At 41.3% G+C, this 17,362-nt stretch overlaps 1 protein-coding gene across 1 annotated transcript in view; it reads right to left on the bottom strand.

The window, feature by feature from the left end:
- Positions 1–5,121: 5,121 nt before the first annotated feature.
- clstn2a (calsyntenin 2a) overlaps positions 5,122–17,362 on the bottom strand; it is a 161,373-nt gene continuing 149,132 nt past the window's right edge. The window contains exons 12-18 of the mRNA XM_030403217.1: positions 16,835–16,983; positions 12,888–13,093; positions 11,550–11,717; positions 10,092–10,237; positions 9,750–9,870; positions 8,573–8,763; positions 5,122–8,454 (exon numbers count right to left, since the gene is read on the bottom strand). Of these exons, the coding sequence (XP_030259077.1) occupies positions 8,230–8,454; positions 8,573–8,763; positions 9,750–9,870; positions 10,092–10,237; positions 11,550–11,717; positions 12,888–13,093; positions 16,835–16,983 (1,206 nt within the window). The 3' untranslated portion in view covers positions 5,122–8,229. The remainder of the gene's footprint in view (positions 8,455–8,572; positions 8,764–9,749; positions 9,871–10,091; positions 10,238–11,549; positions 11,718–12,887; positions 13,094–16,834; positions 16,984–17,362) is intronic.

The raw sequence follows: 17,362 nt of genomic DNA, 5'->3' as shown, positions 1-17,362 counted from the left end.
AGATATCGACGTGTGCAGCAGCAGCAGCAGCAGCAGCAGACGTTAGTGAAGCCTGATGTGGTTACAGGGGTTTAGATTTCCACCCCGCCACGTGGGATCAGTCTCACCAGGGTCCAGCTCGCCGTATCTGAATACACGGAGGACTTGGTGTTTGAGATCAATGGCAGACGGGACGGTGTAATGATGCCTCCACGGCGTGCAGGGGGATGGATCCAACAATCACAATTTAACAGGAGCAGAGAGTCCACTCAACACACACACACACACACACACACATACTGCTGCAAACATTCAACCCTGACGTTCATTAAAGCAGGAAACAGACAACAAAGCTGCTCTTAACTTCTAATCTGGGACTTTTACAGGAAGCCGAGGTGTGAAAAAGGGGTCTGCAACACTTTTCTCTTTGCCGTCAGCGTGGGGGGGGGGACGAAGAGAAACAACAAGGATGTTTTTCAAAGTTTTTTTTTCTGATTAACGATGATTCAGAGAGATAACAGACAAACAGCTCATCGAGTGTTTTCCCTTCCTGTCGCCGGTTTTGAACTAATGTGCTGAGAGAAACAAACACGACTTACAAAAAGGGGGTTGAGTGAGTCAAAGCGCTCGTCAGATGGAACTGTTGGGGACCATCTGGGACTGCACGGGGCTGTTGGTGCGGGGAAGCAGAGCCTGAACACTAATAATGAATACATCCAAAAAACCTTCAGGGGACGGGAGCAAACGGTCGTGTTGTTGCAGGAAGTATGGATAGAAAATGGAGCACACAATGCTCGGTTCGTTCATTTTTAACTGCACACACGTGCCCACTCGCACGTTCGAGTCTGAACTCCTACAATTAATCAACAAAGTGACAAAACACAGCTCCAGTAACTGCAGCGGGAGGGGGAACTACACGGGGATGACAAGGAAACAAAGTCCTTCAGGGCCCCTGATAGCAGGGTTCACGCCACTGTTTGTGGTCTACTGTGTAATCGTGTTGCACAGTTTTTAGCATCGTGTTCTCCATATATAGCTTTGGAGAACCCTCTCCGTCCTGGTAGCACAAGCCGACACACACTGTTCTTAACGAGGCTGCATGTGACTGTTATTTCACCCGTATGTTGATTTATTTCACATTTTTTTCTAATTATTATGTAGTGGCAGGGTGCCCGTCAATGTGTGGGAGACAAGAGCTCAAGACCCAAGTCCCCCATACTCAGGAGGCTAAATCGTTAAATCGAGTGGGATGAAGGAGTGACGAGAGCAGAATGTGCCGTGATGTACTGATGATTTGGTTGGCTCAGTTGTGTGGTGCACCTCCATCCTGCAGGGTACCCCGGCACAAGTCCCATGTCCCCTGCATGACGGACGGGCACCATGTGGAATTTTGTTGGGTGGTGTGTGGATGAAGGAGTCTCTACAGCAGAGTGTACCATAGTTAACTGATACCTAAGACCCGGGATCAAGACCCAGGTCCTCCCACACAGGACGGCACCGAGCCTGTTTTTCTAATATGTGTGTGGGCAGCAAGAAGCTGCCGAGATGGATCAGTGGGAACCAATCAGGACAGCTGCCCATGGCGCCCCAACTGTATAAGCGACTATATTGCTGGGCAGGTGCCCGTCTGGTCACCCGGCACCAAGGACCAGTGGACGGATACATGGGAGACAACCTAATGTGGCCGGCTTGCTCCCTCTGTTAGGGTGCAGACAGATATTTGGTGTCTCGCTCTCTCCAGAAAGGGTGAGAGTGAGACCCAAGATGGTAGGGCAAATGCCTTAAAGGTAAAAACAATGATGAATAATGTATATTAGAATATATAATATAATAAATAACAAAATCATAATAAAATACATGCAGTTTAATGAGAAAAGGGTCGGGGTTACCCAGTCCAAAGATTTGATCTGCAATCACATAAAAACAGAAGAAAAGCTGCATAATCTTCACATTTGAAGATTTCTTTCCACTCTCATCATAAATATTTAAAAGTTCCCATGATGTTAGAATTAATATTTTAGTAATTTTATCACCAGTAGCAGGCCAACTGTGAAAAAAAACAAACACTTGTAGGTATCCCTAACGGTATTTTTAGGGTTTGTAATTTTCTGGAAACCAATTAAAAAGTGTGAACTCATCCTGCAGGAGCTTAAAATTACTAATATTCCATCCAATAAACGTTTGTTTCCTTTTTTATGAGGCTGCCATGTATAAAAAGACCAGAGCTCACAGATTACTGTACAAAAACACATCTTTACAACCCTGAATCAGATGAAACTGGATCATATTTAATGTAGAAAGCATCTTCTGGTTTTCCCTCCCGTGTCCTCCGTCTCACCTCTGGACAGACAACTTTACATTTTACCAAAATAACTGCCAACTACCTCCAGATGTGCAGCACTGTAAACACCCCGGAGACGACCTTTAATTCAGTTATTGACGTATTTATTTTTAGTGATATTGGGTGATGTTTACTGGCACTAACAGACCGCATGCAGAGTGACTCATACGAGATGAAAGTTCATGAAACTCACGGAAACCTTTTCAGAAATAAACGTGTTGAATGATTCATGTTTAGATCCTAAATTAGATTAATTTTGGTTTTACTGATGTGATTCAACAGACAGTGTTGCTAAACTGAAATAAAGTGAAAAGAAAGAAGAAAAGAAGAAAAAGAAGAAGAGGATTAAGTTGACAAAGAATCATTAGTTTTACTCTTGAACTCCATTCTGCACACTTTCCTCTTGTATTCTAAAAGGCTGAACAAACTCACCAGTTGGCTAATTAATTGAACTCTATTTTCCTGGAGCTCGAGTCCATTAGAGTGATATTGAACGTGCGGTGCTCATCAGTTAAGAGGGCGCATTAAGCTGCTAATTATCAGCTGATCGTATTTCCTCGCCCTCAGGGATCAGCTGAGTGGAGAAATGAACAGTCAGCAGCGGTGTGGGCAGCGAGCCCAGCCGGAGCCGCAACACTTCATCCACTCCAGCTCTGCACGTTTAATTCAAACAGAGGCCGCTCAATTAAAAGCTCTGTGGGGATTGATTTCAAATCAATAGACTGAAGTTTATACAGAAGGAGGGACTTCAGACTTCTTTTAAATATTCTTAATCTTTTTAAATACTTGTCAGAAAAGAGACAACTTCTAAAACTAGATGTTGTTTCTTGCAGATTTTGCTTTCACGCATCGTCAATTTTAATATGTACAACATTTTTTGTTTTCTTTATATCAGTTTTTGTCTGAAGTGATTTCATTTATTCCCCATCCTGTATTAGTTCATCCTCCCACCAGCAGGGGTCAGTGAAACTCTGCACTAAACACACAGATTCATTAATAACAGGGTTCGTACACATTTTTCAAGGTCAAATTCAAGCACTTTTCAAGCACTTTTAAGGGTCATTTTAAAGATTTTCCAGCACCTTTTTGCTGGAGTAAAAAACGTATCTACAGGAATATATATACTCTTGATTTTTTTCTTATCACAATTATGTACATTGTATTATGCTGTAAACATCTAAAATTATGTTTCATAATAGCAAAAACTTCAGAAATTAATTATCCAGTCTGATCACAATTTTGTGAAAGACAGAGTTATAATGTCAAGCACTTTCAAGCACTTAAACTAAAATCCAAGTACTTTTCAGACCTTGAAAACACAACATTGAAATTCAAGCACTTTCAAGGATTTCAAGCACCCGTACGAACCCTGTAATAAGAGCTCATCCAGGCTGAAATAAGAAATTAATAAAAAAAAAAGTATTTTCATTTCTTTATTTTTCTATTGAAGCATTTAATGATTCTAAAAAAAAAAAAAAAATCTAAATATACATCACTACTCTCGTCTGAATCTCATCCTTCCCCCCAAAACAACCGTTATATCCATATGAAGTCTTTGTGTGTCTGTTGTTTCCCTCACAGCAGCCTGCTGAATGGTTCAGACACTCGCAGCAGGTCATCGATTGTTGTCTTCACGCTCTCGTTCACCACACGGTTACAAAATGTTACATCATTCATAACCTCATTCACAAACCAGGTGTGACGTTTTCCGAGCCGATATTGCAGCACGTTTAATTAACGTGGTTTTTCAGCTGGTCTTCACTCTGCGTCATCTTCATCTTCATCTGTTCTTTCATCTTTGTCTTCTTCTCTTCAGTGAAACTACTGTATATCTTCTGGGAACTAACATATATTATATCTAAAATGTTCCCATTCTTCTTGGTTTGTGACATTTTGATGTAAATCTTTTGGCAAATGTGATTTTTCTTCACTCTTACCAACAACCACACAACATTTTTGTTGATTGGTACCAAACATGAAGCTACAGTTAGCTTAGCTTAGCTTATCTTAGCTTAGCACAAAGACTGGTAACAGCAGATGCAGCTAGCCAGGCTCCATCCAAAGGTAAAAAAAATATGTTCTAGCTCCTTTATAGGTCATAAATCAGTTACAGTACAGTTATAAATTTGTCTAATCTATGAAAAGTGTAAAAAGTACTACTGAGGAGAGGTCACTTCCTGGAGTTAACAGATAAATAATCTGGCACATAACCCTCTGTAACATCACAAACTGTTTTGTTTAATACTTGATTTAAATGAATTATGTTCTTGTTGTGTAACTAAAGTTGTGAGTCTATCTTTTCTTTTATACAGAGGATCTTCGGCGGCCTCTACTCTCCAGAACTTCACCCAAAAAAAGCGAGAAATCAGAATAAAACCAGCCACAAATATCTTTTTTCTTGCACCTATAATCATCTTGTTGCTTCCTCAGATTAATATCTGGTGTATACACACGCTTATTGTGTTGCTGACTTGCATTTCCTGACCTCAGATATGACAACGTTGTTCTTCTGGAGCCTTTTGTTTAGAGCTACTCCTTTATCTGTCTTTAAACAGGTGCTGTGGCTCAGACATGCAAACACTATGAACACAGCGTGATGTTAATTATACCCCCGTCTGTCTGCCGGAGCTTACAGTACGTCAACAAATACAAACACAGAGTCAGCTTCATCCGACATGCGACGCGTCTGGGCGGCTTTCCAACGTCTGCAATGACAGCTCATTAATTATGCAAGTCTCTCGGTTTACAAACACACACGTGTCAGATGTGCGGCGCAAAAAAAAACAAGACGGAGAACTGCGTAGAGTCTAAAACAAGTCTTTATTGGTCAATATACAGAAAGCAGTGGGATGACCACTAAAGAGAGAGAAATCCCAACCATTTTGTTTACAAAAACAAAAAAGAAACGGATATATATAAAATAACTGTCTTGAACATTTTTACAGGGTTTGTTTTTGTTTTTTTATATGTAAAAGAATCATATTTTTTTTTGTCTTTAAAGTTTCAGAAGCACAATATGACAAAAGGGGGGGAACGAGGGAAACAAGGCAGTTGTTTCACAATGATGACATCACAATCACAGGTGCTTAAAGGCCAACAGAGGGACAAGGAGGGCGGGGACGGATCAGGTGAAGAGCTCAGAGGGACTAATAGCCACTGATACTGTGTGAACAGGTGAGTCCTCTGAGGATGTCAAAGAGACACGGAGTTACTTTTTAGATCTGGATGTCGATGCACTCGTGGAACTACACTGTGTCTGAGCTAATCAGCGAAAACGACGGTACAAGATGGAATTAATATCAATAAAGTTTCCACTTCTGCTTGTGGTTCTGGTGACGTGGTGCCGACGTGACTGCACCAGTGAAACAAACAGTCGCTCTCTGATTCTTTTCTCCAGCATTCAGCTTTGTCGGTAAATAAAGGGGCACTCCACCAATTTTACGACTTCTACTATTCGGTCCAAGAGAACGATCGTTTAATGCCGTCTGCGGCTCAAGAGGAGCTAAACGCGTCTGAAAAACAAGCCTCAGGATGTGATCAGGGTTAGCTTCGCTTAGACGTGAGACAAATGTTGAACACAAACTGGAGGCGTGGAGTTCAAAAGGACGAGGTGTCGGTCTTGAGAGATATCTGAGTCTAGTCTGCAGTGTTCGGCTGATCTGAACCTCGGACCGTTTTACAAGAATCAAGCCCGAGAGTCATGTTACTAAAACAATCAGCAACAATCTGTATCACAGACTAATCAGTGGCAACGAAAGAGATTTTGGTTAATAACTTGCAATTTGCCGAAAATCCTGTAAAGCGAATGTGATTGGCAAATGTTTTTTGAAGAGTGCAGTAACCTTTTGGAATCATACAGCACACAGGACATCGTTAGTCGCTCCTGTTGACTGATGAGTTAGTGGAGGCACTGAGCCCGGCCACAGCTGTGCGTCTACACCATGTGGAGCTTCTATGCTACAGCAGGATTTTGATGTTTTTCCACTTTTTGCTGAATTTCCTCTGTAAAATGTGAGTGTAACTGTCGAAAGAATCATTTTACTGCCGAGAGGTTTGACACAGGTGCTCTGACAGCCACGATTTTAATTTCTAAGTCTTAATTGACCCAGAATTCAAAGCAAATTAGTCTTTACTAAAGTTGTCAAGAACTAGACAGGTCTCTGCAAAGGATTCATTTAGACGTCAGTCTGATGTCTGACTGTCGGTTTGATTTAAAGCCACAGTCAAAGTCTCTCTGTGTGAAAGCAGAACCGGGATATTTGTCTGGCAGGTCTCAGAGTGTTTTCACGTGGTGTCAGAATAATCAGAACAAATTGTTCCCAACTGGGAAAATTTCAGGTGAAACTCTTTCGAACACGACTTCCCAGCTTTGTCGTCAAACATGCAGAAACATGGCGGATGAAAGTAAACGATCGGTTGATGGTAATAAACCTTTATATTAATTAACATATTGCACATCAACTTTTTGCTCACATGTAATTTGAAGATGGTGTTCGGTTGTCAAAGCGTCCATGCTGCTTCCACATTAGGATTTAAAAGCTCATGAACACAGTAAAGTCGGAACAACGACTTCCTAACTCTGGAAATAGGATGTGAATGCAGTACAGGAAGAGATGTTGCTGAGTTGCATTATGGGAAGTGTATTGTTTTTGGAGATAGATCCATACTAGGCACTAAAGTCAGGATATTGCTGCCTTCGTTGAGATTTTAACCCATTTTCAATTTCAAAGTTATGCAGAACTAAATCGATGGAGCGCCCCCCCCGTTCTGACATACTGGTCATTTATACCGGGCCCGTAATTTGCATAGAGGGCTCCCATTAAATACGGAGACAGGATTCTTGATCATCTCTGTATCATTTCATCTGCTGAACAAAGAAAGACAACTGATCTGACCCCGGAACAGCAGAGGCTACAACAGGCCACAGTGTCATCTGAAAGATAAAACCAAATGTTTAAGATATCGAACAGCTGATAATTCTGCTTTGTGTGTACGAATGAGGACAAGTGTGGAACGTTTGTGATACGAGCTAACAGAACAGGATCTTGTTTCTCTTTAGTGTCCAGGCCACAGAACCACAGCACTGCCATGTATTTATGAAGAGAAACTCAGCGCTGATCACACAGACAGACCACAGTCTGGAGATGAGAACAGAGGATATACACTTAGTGACAGATAGACAATACAGCTATGTTATACCCACTATATAGGCCAAAGGAACGACACTGAAAACGTGTATGGGTACATTAGATAATGGATATGTATATGAATACACTTCTGCTAAATCTGTGAATAATATCTCATTCATCTCGGAGATTATCTCTTTAAAAAATAAACAACACAAACGTAATCTGAGGATGCAAAAATAAATATTGGATTAAAGCCGACATTGTCTTTGTGTAAATGAACAACATGGAGCGAGTTTTGTTTCACTGCTTAACATCTGACTTGAGTTGAGTTGAGTATTGAGTTTGGATTCAGTTTTATCAGACAAACTCCAGATAATTGTGCACAATATAATCAGATGACTGTGCTTGTCTGCTATTCATCATTTATTTTCCTTCTTAGCGGGCTGTGACGTGAATTTTAATTAATGCGTACACACTGTTTTTTTTTTTTTTTTATCCAGCACTGTGGGACTGGAGCCGATTCTGTAGTTCTGACATTGTCCAGCAGAGGGAGGCGTTTCATTAAAAATGACGACAACGTGGGAAGATTCAAAGTGTTTGTTTTTTTCCAGCAACAGATTGTAAATAATTTCATCAGAGATTTTTGTTTTTGTGTGCATGAAGAATGAGCTGTGTGTGTGTGTGTGTGTGTGTGTGTGTGTTGATAAAGAGAGAGAGAGACGAACATGGTTTGTATCTGCAGGTGTGTGTTTATGTGTGTTTCTGTGTGTGTGTGTGTGGTCAGTATGTTACGGAGGAACTGTCCCACTCTAGTTTTCCCTTCTGCATCCTCTCTTTCACCTTCTCTCTCTCGTCTTCCTCTTCCTCCTCTTCGTCTTCATCGCTGTTGTCTGACTCGGTGCTCGTCATTCCTCCCACCTGTTCCTCCTCCTCCTCTTCTTCTTCCTCCTGCTCTTGTCCTTCTTCTTTTACCTCTTCGTCCAGCGCCTGAGCTCCTTTTATGTTCTGGAAAAAAACAAAGTGAACAAATACGACTGAGATATTTCGTACTTTAAATCATCTTGTATTCTCGTCATCATCTTTATAATAAAACCTAAATGTTTAATTGCAAATGTCATCCAACCTCCATGGGGTTGACAGTGATGGTGAGTGCAGAGTTGTCCCAGTCTTCCTCAGGTTCTTTGCCGCCGTCCTCGTCCTCTCTGGACCCCTCCTGATGTGTGGCGTGGATCCTGTACACGCCGATCACCACAATCACCACCAGGGCGGCGATACAAACCACGATAACGACTGTGGCTGCTGGAGGCGCTGCTCCTGGAGAAGAAGAGAGGCAGTATCGTATCGTATCGTATCGTATCGTATCGTAGCGTATCGTATCGTATCGTATCATGCACAATTAAGATTTCTGACTGTTTGTGTCCATCTATTGGTTTGAGATAAATATCTTCATGATAAACACTTTTCCATCTGCGTGTGATTAATCAACAAACTTAGACGCAAATAATAATTCCTCTCTATATAACCCTCGTCTGATTTTTATTGTTTTAACCAACATCCTTTTCATTTATGTCAAGATTTCACTCTTAGGTTTGATGTCTTTGCTGTAACTCTGCTAGACACTGCTTTAGGATGAGTAATTCACATTTTAATTGACTTGTCTAAACTGCTTAAAGAAAACACAAATCAAAGGAGCACAAATCTAGATGTCCATTATAATCATCCCTCACAGTGTGAGAGTGGATCTGAGTCCAATACTGATCAGTAAGAACAGTAGAGAAAGTCTGAAGGCTCCTTTGTACTCAGTGTTAGATACGGATACCGAGGGAGTCTCATTTCATCCATATTTCTGCACATTTCCTGAATGCTTACAGAAATGCATAAACAGAGCAAAGCCAAAAGCCAAAAGCCAAAAAGTGAGACATGAGGAAGAAGTTTTAAAAACAGGGACAGACACTTCAGAACAGCTGCAAGGGGAACGGACAGGAATTAAATGTGAGTTGGACAGTGGTGACGGAAAAGTGGAGGTCTATGTGAGACTGCTTTGAAACGAGCTGGCGCCCTCTAGTGGTCGTATTGCTCAACATCCATGCCACCGTGAAGGACACATGGAAGTATGCAGGCAGTGACGACTATTGTTTGAAACAGACATGAGCAGAAATGAACCTGAAGGAAGAAAATCTCATAGAGGTTCAATATTTCTATCTATATGTTTCAAGTTCTGATTTACAAAGAAACACAGCCCTGTTCTTTAAAATACAGTATTATTTTTGATTTTGTTTTATATATATTTGCCGGCTTACCTGACATGTGCGAGTTGAGAGTGTGTATCATGAGTGGGTGATGGACGGGTCTCATGTACTGAGGCTGGGCCGCCATATGGTTGACGTGTTCCACTGGTGCCGAGTGGTGAAGAACGCTGACCTACAGAGGCGGGACAAACACCGTTACTCAGGAAAAAGTAGGTGGACGATAAGAAGACGACATGGTGTGAATGACGAAGAAAGAAAAGGAAAAATGAGAAGGATAACAAAGAATAAAAGCACATGAAGATAAGGCAGGGATTAGATAAACAATGCAGAACATGAAGAGGACAAAAGAAGAGAAAGAGTTGAGAATGGTGCTGGATGAAACATCACACCAACCTCTAAATTGAACTCATTGCTTGTGTAGCGTCCGTTCAGTTCGGAGCAGGTGAGTCTGAACTTTCTCTCGCTCAGAGTGGCAGGTCGCCAGTTCCTGTAGCGCACCTGTCTCAGTGCCTGCTCATAGTGGGCCATGGAGTCCACTCCTGGTAACACACAGGGAACACATGTTTACACCGCAGTCTGGATCTGTCGTACAGCAGTGTGTCTGTTTGTTACTGTAATAAGTCACGACAGGAGTCTATTTCAGGGACCTTTGCAGCTGTCGGCCTGTATAGAGAGCGAATGTCTGTCTCATTGTTGAATGAAGGGCACGACATTTTGAGAGATATTCTTTAAGAACTTAAAGGGCCATTTCACCCATGAAATCAAATATTTTTCCGCCTACCTCCATCTAGATTGTTGAGTGAGTGAGTTGCAGAGTTTTGGAGATCTCTCGAGTATAATAGAACGATATGGCGCTCGGCTTCTGGTTCCCAAAGCGTCAAAAAAATAACATTTGAAAAAACTCAGCAGCATTGTCTCTTTCCAAAAACCATGACCCAGTTACTTAAGCTAATCCACAGACCCTGCTGTGAACAGCTTCATGAAGGAATGATATTATTTCCTTATCACCGCAGATGGAAACATGCATCTACTCATGAACAGGGGCGAGGGAACGTTGCAGTTCAGCAGAGGAGGACACCATTCTCAACGTTTAAATCCACGCAGTCCCGAGCAGGATCCTCTGCAAGCTTTGTTATGAACAGTGATACAGAAAGAAAATAGCTCCCAACAATGTCTGTGGATTATCCTGGCAGGGTCAAGATTTCTGGAAAGACACATTATTGTTGAGTTTAAATGTATTTCTTGCAAAGTCAAAGTGCCAGTTAAGTTCTATCATATTTGAGAGAAAGCAGACATGTCTACAGTCTTTACTCAAGTACATAAAAAAAGACTCTGACAAAAGAAGTAGCACTGATTTAACTTCTAAAATTAAAAAAGTTCGGGCTCTAGAAATGTCTTTCAGAGGGATACAGTGCTTTTTCCTTTATATTGGAGAACATTTCACAGGTGCAAATCTAACTAATAGATTTAAAGGTAAAATCCCAGCTGTTAAAAAGAGCACTGATTGTGCATTTCGTTCCCAGAAGGTCAAGTGCCCACATTCTGCGTTGGTACCGGCATAAATAATTAATCATTCCCCTGAAATGCATTCTAACTAAGGTAACGAGCCTGTTTTGAAATAGATATTTGTGTTAAAATGTAGCAAGTAAAAGTAAAAAGTTGTCATAAAAAGAAATATTCCAGTGAAACACAGACACAGATATGAACAATCTACTTTTGGGATAGGGAATAAAAAGCACCACAGGCAAGAAGAAAAAGAAGTGTTTTGGATTTTGGGGTGAACTGTCCCTTTAAGTTGGATTAAGGCGGTGCATTTTAATGATGTCTTATCAGGGCGTTTGGGGCGCCTACCGTATATTGATATCCCAGAGGTGGAGTTGGTGGCATCCAGGTGTTTTCCCAACAAAGCGCTGTGATGAATCTCCAGACTTTCTCTCTCAGGATTCAGCTCATCCCCAATTACCAGCACATCGCAGTAGTCCAGGTTATGCATCACCTCCATCACACCTGGTCTGCGGGCTGTATCCATGGACACCAAATGACAAATAAATAAATGAGCTACGTGCACCTTAAAGTGAAACTCTCGCCAAAATGCAACCTAGGCTTTTTTTGTGAACGTACGAGTCAAACCTTCGTATAAAAGCATAATTAGGCCAAAAGAGGCACTTTTAAGATTTACCGTATTTTCGTTTTTGGGTCAAACTCATTTTCAATGGGAGTGCTACGGGCAACGTTTATGCTAGCATCAAAATCGCCATTTTTAAAACACTAAGAAGGCTCGACACAACATGAAACTTTGCTTGTAGTATCACCAGGGTCTCTACACATGAACACGAGCATTGAGAACATTGTTTGTGTACACAGAGTTTACTAAAAAGAACATTTTTGAACAACTCACGTTAGCAGTAGCTTGTTCCGCTCCGCCGTCCTGCCAGCTGAGAAGTGTCGATTTCCGAATGCAACGTAACCTGGAGGACAGTTAAGGTGGAACGCTCCTAAAGCTTAGTTCCATATAAATGCACGGATAATTTGTTGTTTTGCCATTAGCGAAAAACAATATTAACCTTGAAGTTGAAAAAGGAGCCTCATATAAGAAACAATACTAAAATCAAAAGCCGGAAAAGTCACGTGAGATATCACGTGGATAGTTGTTGCCGGAAGACAATAGCGGTTCCACCTTAACTGTCCTCCATGTTACGTCACACTCTGGGATTGATGCTTCTTGGCTGCCATGACGGCTGGGAGCAGCAACAAGCTACTGCTAACGTGAGTTGTTCAAAAACCTTCTTTTTAGTAAACTCTGTTTACACAAACAATGTTCTCAATGCTCGTGTTCATGTGTAGAGACCCTGGTGATACTACGAGCAAAGTTTCATGTTGTGTCGAGCCTTCTTACTGTTTTAAAATTTAAAAATGTTGATGCTAGAGTAAACGTTGCCCGTAGCACTCCCATTGAAAATGAGTTTGACCCGAAAACAAAAATACGGTAAATCTTAAAAGTGCCTCTTTTGTCGTAATTATGCTTTTACACGAAGGTTTGACTCGGGTACATTCACAAAAAAAGCCTTGGTTGCATTTTGGCCAGAGTTTCGCTTTAACAGGAAATTAAAATACATCTTTTGTTACATTACTGGAAGGCTGGTATGACGTGAGAACATCCTAACGACACAGGCAGCCTCTCCCACTCACATCCACCGAAGCCGTCTCCCTTCATCACGGTGCTGGTGATGTGAAGCTCTTTGAAGGGTGCCACACCCAGCGGGGCCCGCAGGTCACCGGCAGGCCTGACGAGTCGATTAGATCCTGAAATGGTGATTCTCGGTTCACTGGGCGGCAGGACCATCACCACCGCCTTGATGTCTGGAATGGAGAGACACGTGTCCTCTCCGAAACACCTGACACACACGCAAAGACACACAGAAGAAGAAGAAGAAGCGAGCAGGGAGAGGTTACACGATGGGACGGCGGGTTCACCGCTGATACGTGTTGTCGTATCAATGTAGTTGCAGTGTTGTTTTTGGCAGCCATTTTAGATTTGGTCACTTCTATATGTGATAGTTTTAGTCCAGTTCTAGTCGACGAAAACTCAAACAGGTTTTAATCTAGTTTTAGTCAGTATAAGTTAAAAAAACAAAACAAAAGAAGAAGTATAGTCTTTTATCAAATGAATTTAGGTCAATAAAAAGATCTACAAGCTCACTATGTGTTGCAATGTGTTGAACTTGTAGATCTGCTATTTTCACAACTTATGTGTGACACTCTTGTATGATGAAGTAGGGCATCAATTCATGAAAAAACTGTTGAAATGTGCTGTTATGCGCTGATTGTTATTCTATACCTTGTGGTTTTGTACACTGAAATTGTTCAATAAAAAAAAAATTTAAAAAAGTGACAACGAATTTGTCTTCAAAATAAGAGCTTTACATTGCACCCTATTTGAGTTTAGAACTGGGGTCTTAGCGGGGGGCTTTTAATTTGAAAGTAGCGACCGTTACTAGCTTGCTGCTCCAACAGCAAGTGAACAACGAAGACAGAGACCGAGGAGACGCTAGCATCGGCTGTCCAGTTGCTACACGAACATTAAGCAGAGATGTCATGCATTTTGAACGTCTGACAGACCACCCACTAACATTTACGTCCATTCTCGTCTCGTCAACGAAAAAAAGGGGCGTCACCGAAATAATTTCGTCATCGCCGACGAAAACAACACTGTGTAGTTGTCACACATATGTTTCTTGTTGGTGAGAAAAAGTCTGCGTGAAAAAAAACCCAACTGAATTGAATTCTCTGTGAGATGGTGACAGAGTTACAGTGTGGAAGACAAGTCGGTTATATTTTGGTTTCATGGCTTCATCAGGACTGGGAGGGTGTGGTTTGATCAGATTTAAACATTCGTAAACAACCAACCCAGTGTCCATCCTGGTTTGTGCCCACTTTACGTTGTTAATCATCAAAAGTGATCAGCGTGAATGATTAATTCAAACGTATACATGTCAGCACTACTGCACATACACTTCTTACTTTCTTTAGGAATCTTTTGACCAGGTAACTACAATATGACATGACTATTTTATTTTCCAGTGAGTGATGATGACCCACTCCTGTCCTGGAGTGTGTTGAATGTCAGAGTGAGCCGGTGTTAAATACTTAAAAAGAAAAGAATGAAACATTTTCTTTTTTCCCCTTTTCTGGTTCCATTTGCAAATTGCAAAGCAGCAACTAGAAGTAACCCCCTGAGCTTGACTTTATCATTTTCAAAGTTATCATCTAGTACAATGAACAAGAAAACACTTCTGGAGAAGAATATGCTTCTTCTTCTTCTGCTCTGAATTATTATTGTCAAAGAAGACGGTTTCATTTTCTTGAGCTGCTGCAATATTCTGTCTCTAAATGAAGTCCCACAGCAATACCAATTCCCATCTTTTCTGAACTTTACCTCTTTCACATAATCATTATATAAAAGTAAAAAAAAAAAAAGTCCAATTTAAACTGAGGCCTCCCTTCCACAGGAGACTGGTTAGTATCAGGAATCGTAGAGAGCAAATAAAGTCATATTTTTTCGAGTTCAGACATTAAAAGTGGCCAAAAAAAGAAGAATTATTTCAAAGCATCCACTTCAGGAATAAATAAGCGAGGGGAAAAAATGTAAATAAGCAAAACACACAAAGAAAGACGAGCTTAACCTTCGCTTGTTTGAAATTCTACATCCACTTCAAACACACGACGCAAAGCTCTTCACATCTTAAAGAACAATTCCAAAAAAACATCAACAATGCATAATGGGGCTCCATATAAACACCTTTGCCTGCAGTATTCAGCATCCTGTATCTGCACAGCGAGCAGGTGGATCCATCTGTCTTTATCTCGAGGTGAGCAGTGAAATGTTGTTCAGAGTCAGACAGCCTCTATTGCTGCTCCTCCAGCTCGCCTCAATTTATCGACCAGCGCATGTCTGAGCTGATCTGACCTGCCTGCGCTCGCTGCTAAACAAATGAATAGCCGCTGGATTGGTGTGGAGACGGGAGCAGATACATAAACTACCTCCTGCAAGACGCATGGACCAGCGATCCTGTACAACATACATTTGGATGCACACAAGCGGGCACGGACAAATATTTTAAAAGAGGGAGGAGACGCAAAAGCTCAGACACACACACGACACCGCACACAGATGCAATCATGCACGGTATATTTGATGTGATGCAGTTTATTGCTATGAGGAGCTCCGGGTCAGATACGAGACCTGTGGTTATTCTGAGCCAGCAACCTGATTGAGCCACTCAACATTTAAGCAATTTATGTGCAGTATTAGCAAGTAGATACACCTGTAGTTTTGTTAGAGTTCTCATTTAGATTTACATTATTTGTCTCAGATATTCTGTTCTTAAACACATTGTTGGGATTCATAGTTTCCAGCAGATATGGTGCAGATATGAGGTTAAATCATGTGTTTCTGGAACATTAACCTAATAATGGAGGCAGAAAACCTTAATAAGAAACTCCTAATAAGTACGTCAATCATTACCTGTTTCATATTTCCTCCAGCCATTTTCAAAATATATTGTTGTGTTTGTAATCTGATGCCTTAACAATGTGGCTCGCAGTCAAGACATTATTTTTGCTTCGGATAAAAGTTGGACGAACAGACCGACTGGCATCGCCGTTTCCCAGAGTTCTGCTGTTTTTGGGCAAAGTGGACAAAGTTGATTCAAAATCAAATTACACCCGAGACACAGACACACAGAAGGACACTCAGAGAGAAACAGATGAAAGTAAAAAGGAATGAAAAAGAAAAAAAAAAAAAAAAAAGAGAGATGCAAGCAAGATGGTCTCTGCATTCACCAGAAGGCTTAATGTCCTTAACGGCCAGCTGGTCTGTTCAGTGATTTAACTGTTTCTACTCTAATGATCCGTCTCACTGGGACTTCTGTGGCTTAAAAAAACAAAGACAGACACGCCACATCTGACAGAGCCTTCCTTCACTGCTTTAACCACCTCTCCTCTGGCTGTTTGTGGCTGATGTAACTGGGTTTAAGATGACCAACTTGTTTTATGTTATCTAAGTGTTCTCAGGGTAGTTTTAGACAGCAACAACTGGGAAGTTCCCTCAAACACGAAACCCAACAAAATGTGATCACGACCAAGATGTGCGTCCTCCGGTGAGGTGGTAAACCGCACAGAATGACTCAAGACATAAACTCATCCAGTACAGTGACGGCGACTGAGCTGTGCAGTAGGGGTGTGCCAAAATATCGATACTACGATATATCGCGATATTTCGTCTTGAGGTACGTTATCGATACACTGGTGCCAAATATCGATATTTAAATATATATATATATATTTTTTTTAAATAATACCACCACCTACTCTTTGTTTACTTGGCTGTCATTCATGTAAAATTGATTGACAATGTTTTGTAATTCCTGTGAAATGGATTCAGTGCAAAATTTCTTGCAATATATCGATTATCGCAGAATCGCTGTATCGTGATATTATCGTTATCGTGGGCAAAATATCGTGATAGTATCGTATCGCGAGGTACCTGGTGATACCCAGCCCTACTGTGCAGCCACACTGAGTGCGAATAAGTCAAAGAGTGAAGTGAGAATGCATCGGTGTTCGTTTGCACTTACTGCACTGTGGTGGTGATGTGTAGCCGTCGGAGGCCGGCCGTGGGGAACTGACGAGAGTTGATGTAGGAGACTTTGGTCATGGCTGTGTTGATGCTGTCCACATCCTCTCCGTCCACTACCAGCACAGACTGGGCAGGGTTGAAATGGAACTGGATACAAAAACAAACTCTATTTGTCTTGCAGGAAACTTCCAGATATTCAAATTCGAGCAATTTGTTGATGTTGTAACTGTTTCTATAGATAAATATCAAAGAACATGAGCCACATTTCAACCCAAAGTACCAGGACACTTGTTATTATATTTTCAAGAAACTAAAAGGTTCCTTCAGCCCGCTGTTAGCTGCACTTCCACCACAGTCTAAAGACGTGACTAGAAGGGATCAGGCGAATGAGCCTGCTGATGTATGAAAAAGAAACAAGTACTTTTTTCGTGCAGCTATTGTTGGGCATCGTACATGTCTGTAATCACAGTTAACAGGTGAGTTATAACCATGGTAACAACGGCGTGACAGGGTAACAAAAAGTCAG

Source organism: Sparus aurata, chromosome 21, assembly GCF_900880675.1.
Source record: "Sparus aurata chromosome 21, fSpaAur1.1, whole genome shotgun sequence".
NCBI classification, from domain to species: domain Eukaryota; kingdom Metazoa; phylum Chordata; class Actinopteri; order Spariformes; family Sparidae; genus Sparus; species Sparus aurata.
Note: the sequence above shows the minus strand (reverse complement) of the source record. Positions and strands in the feature narration are given on the sequence as shown.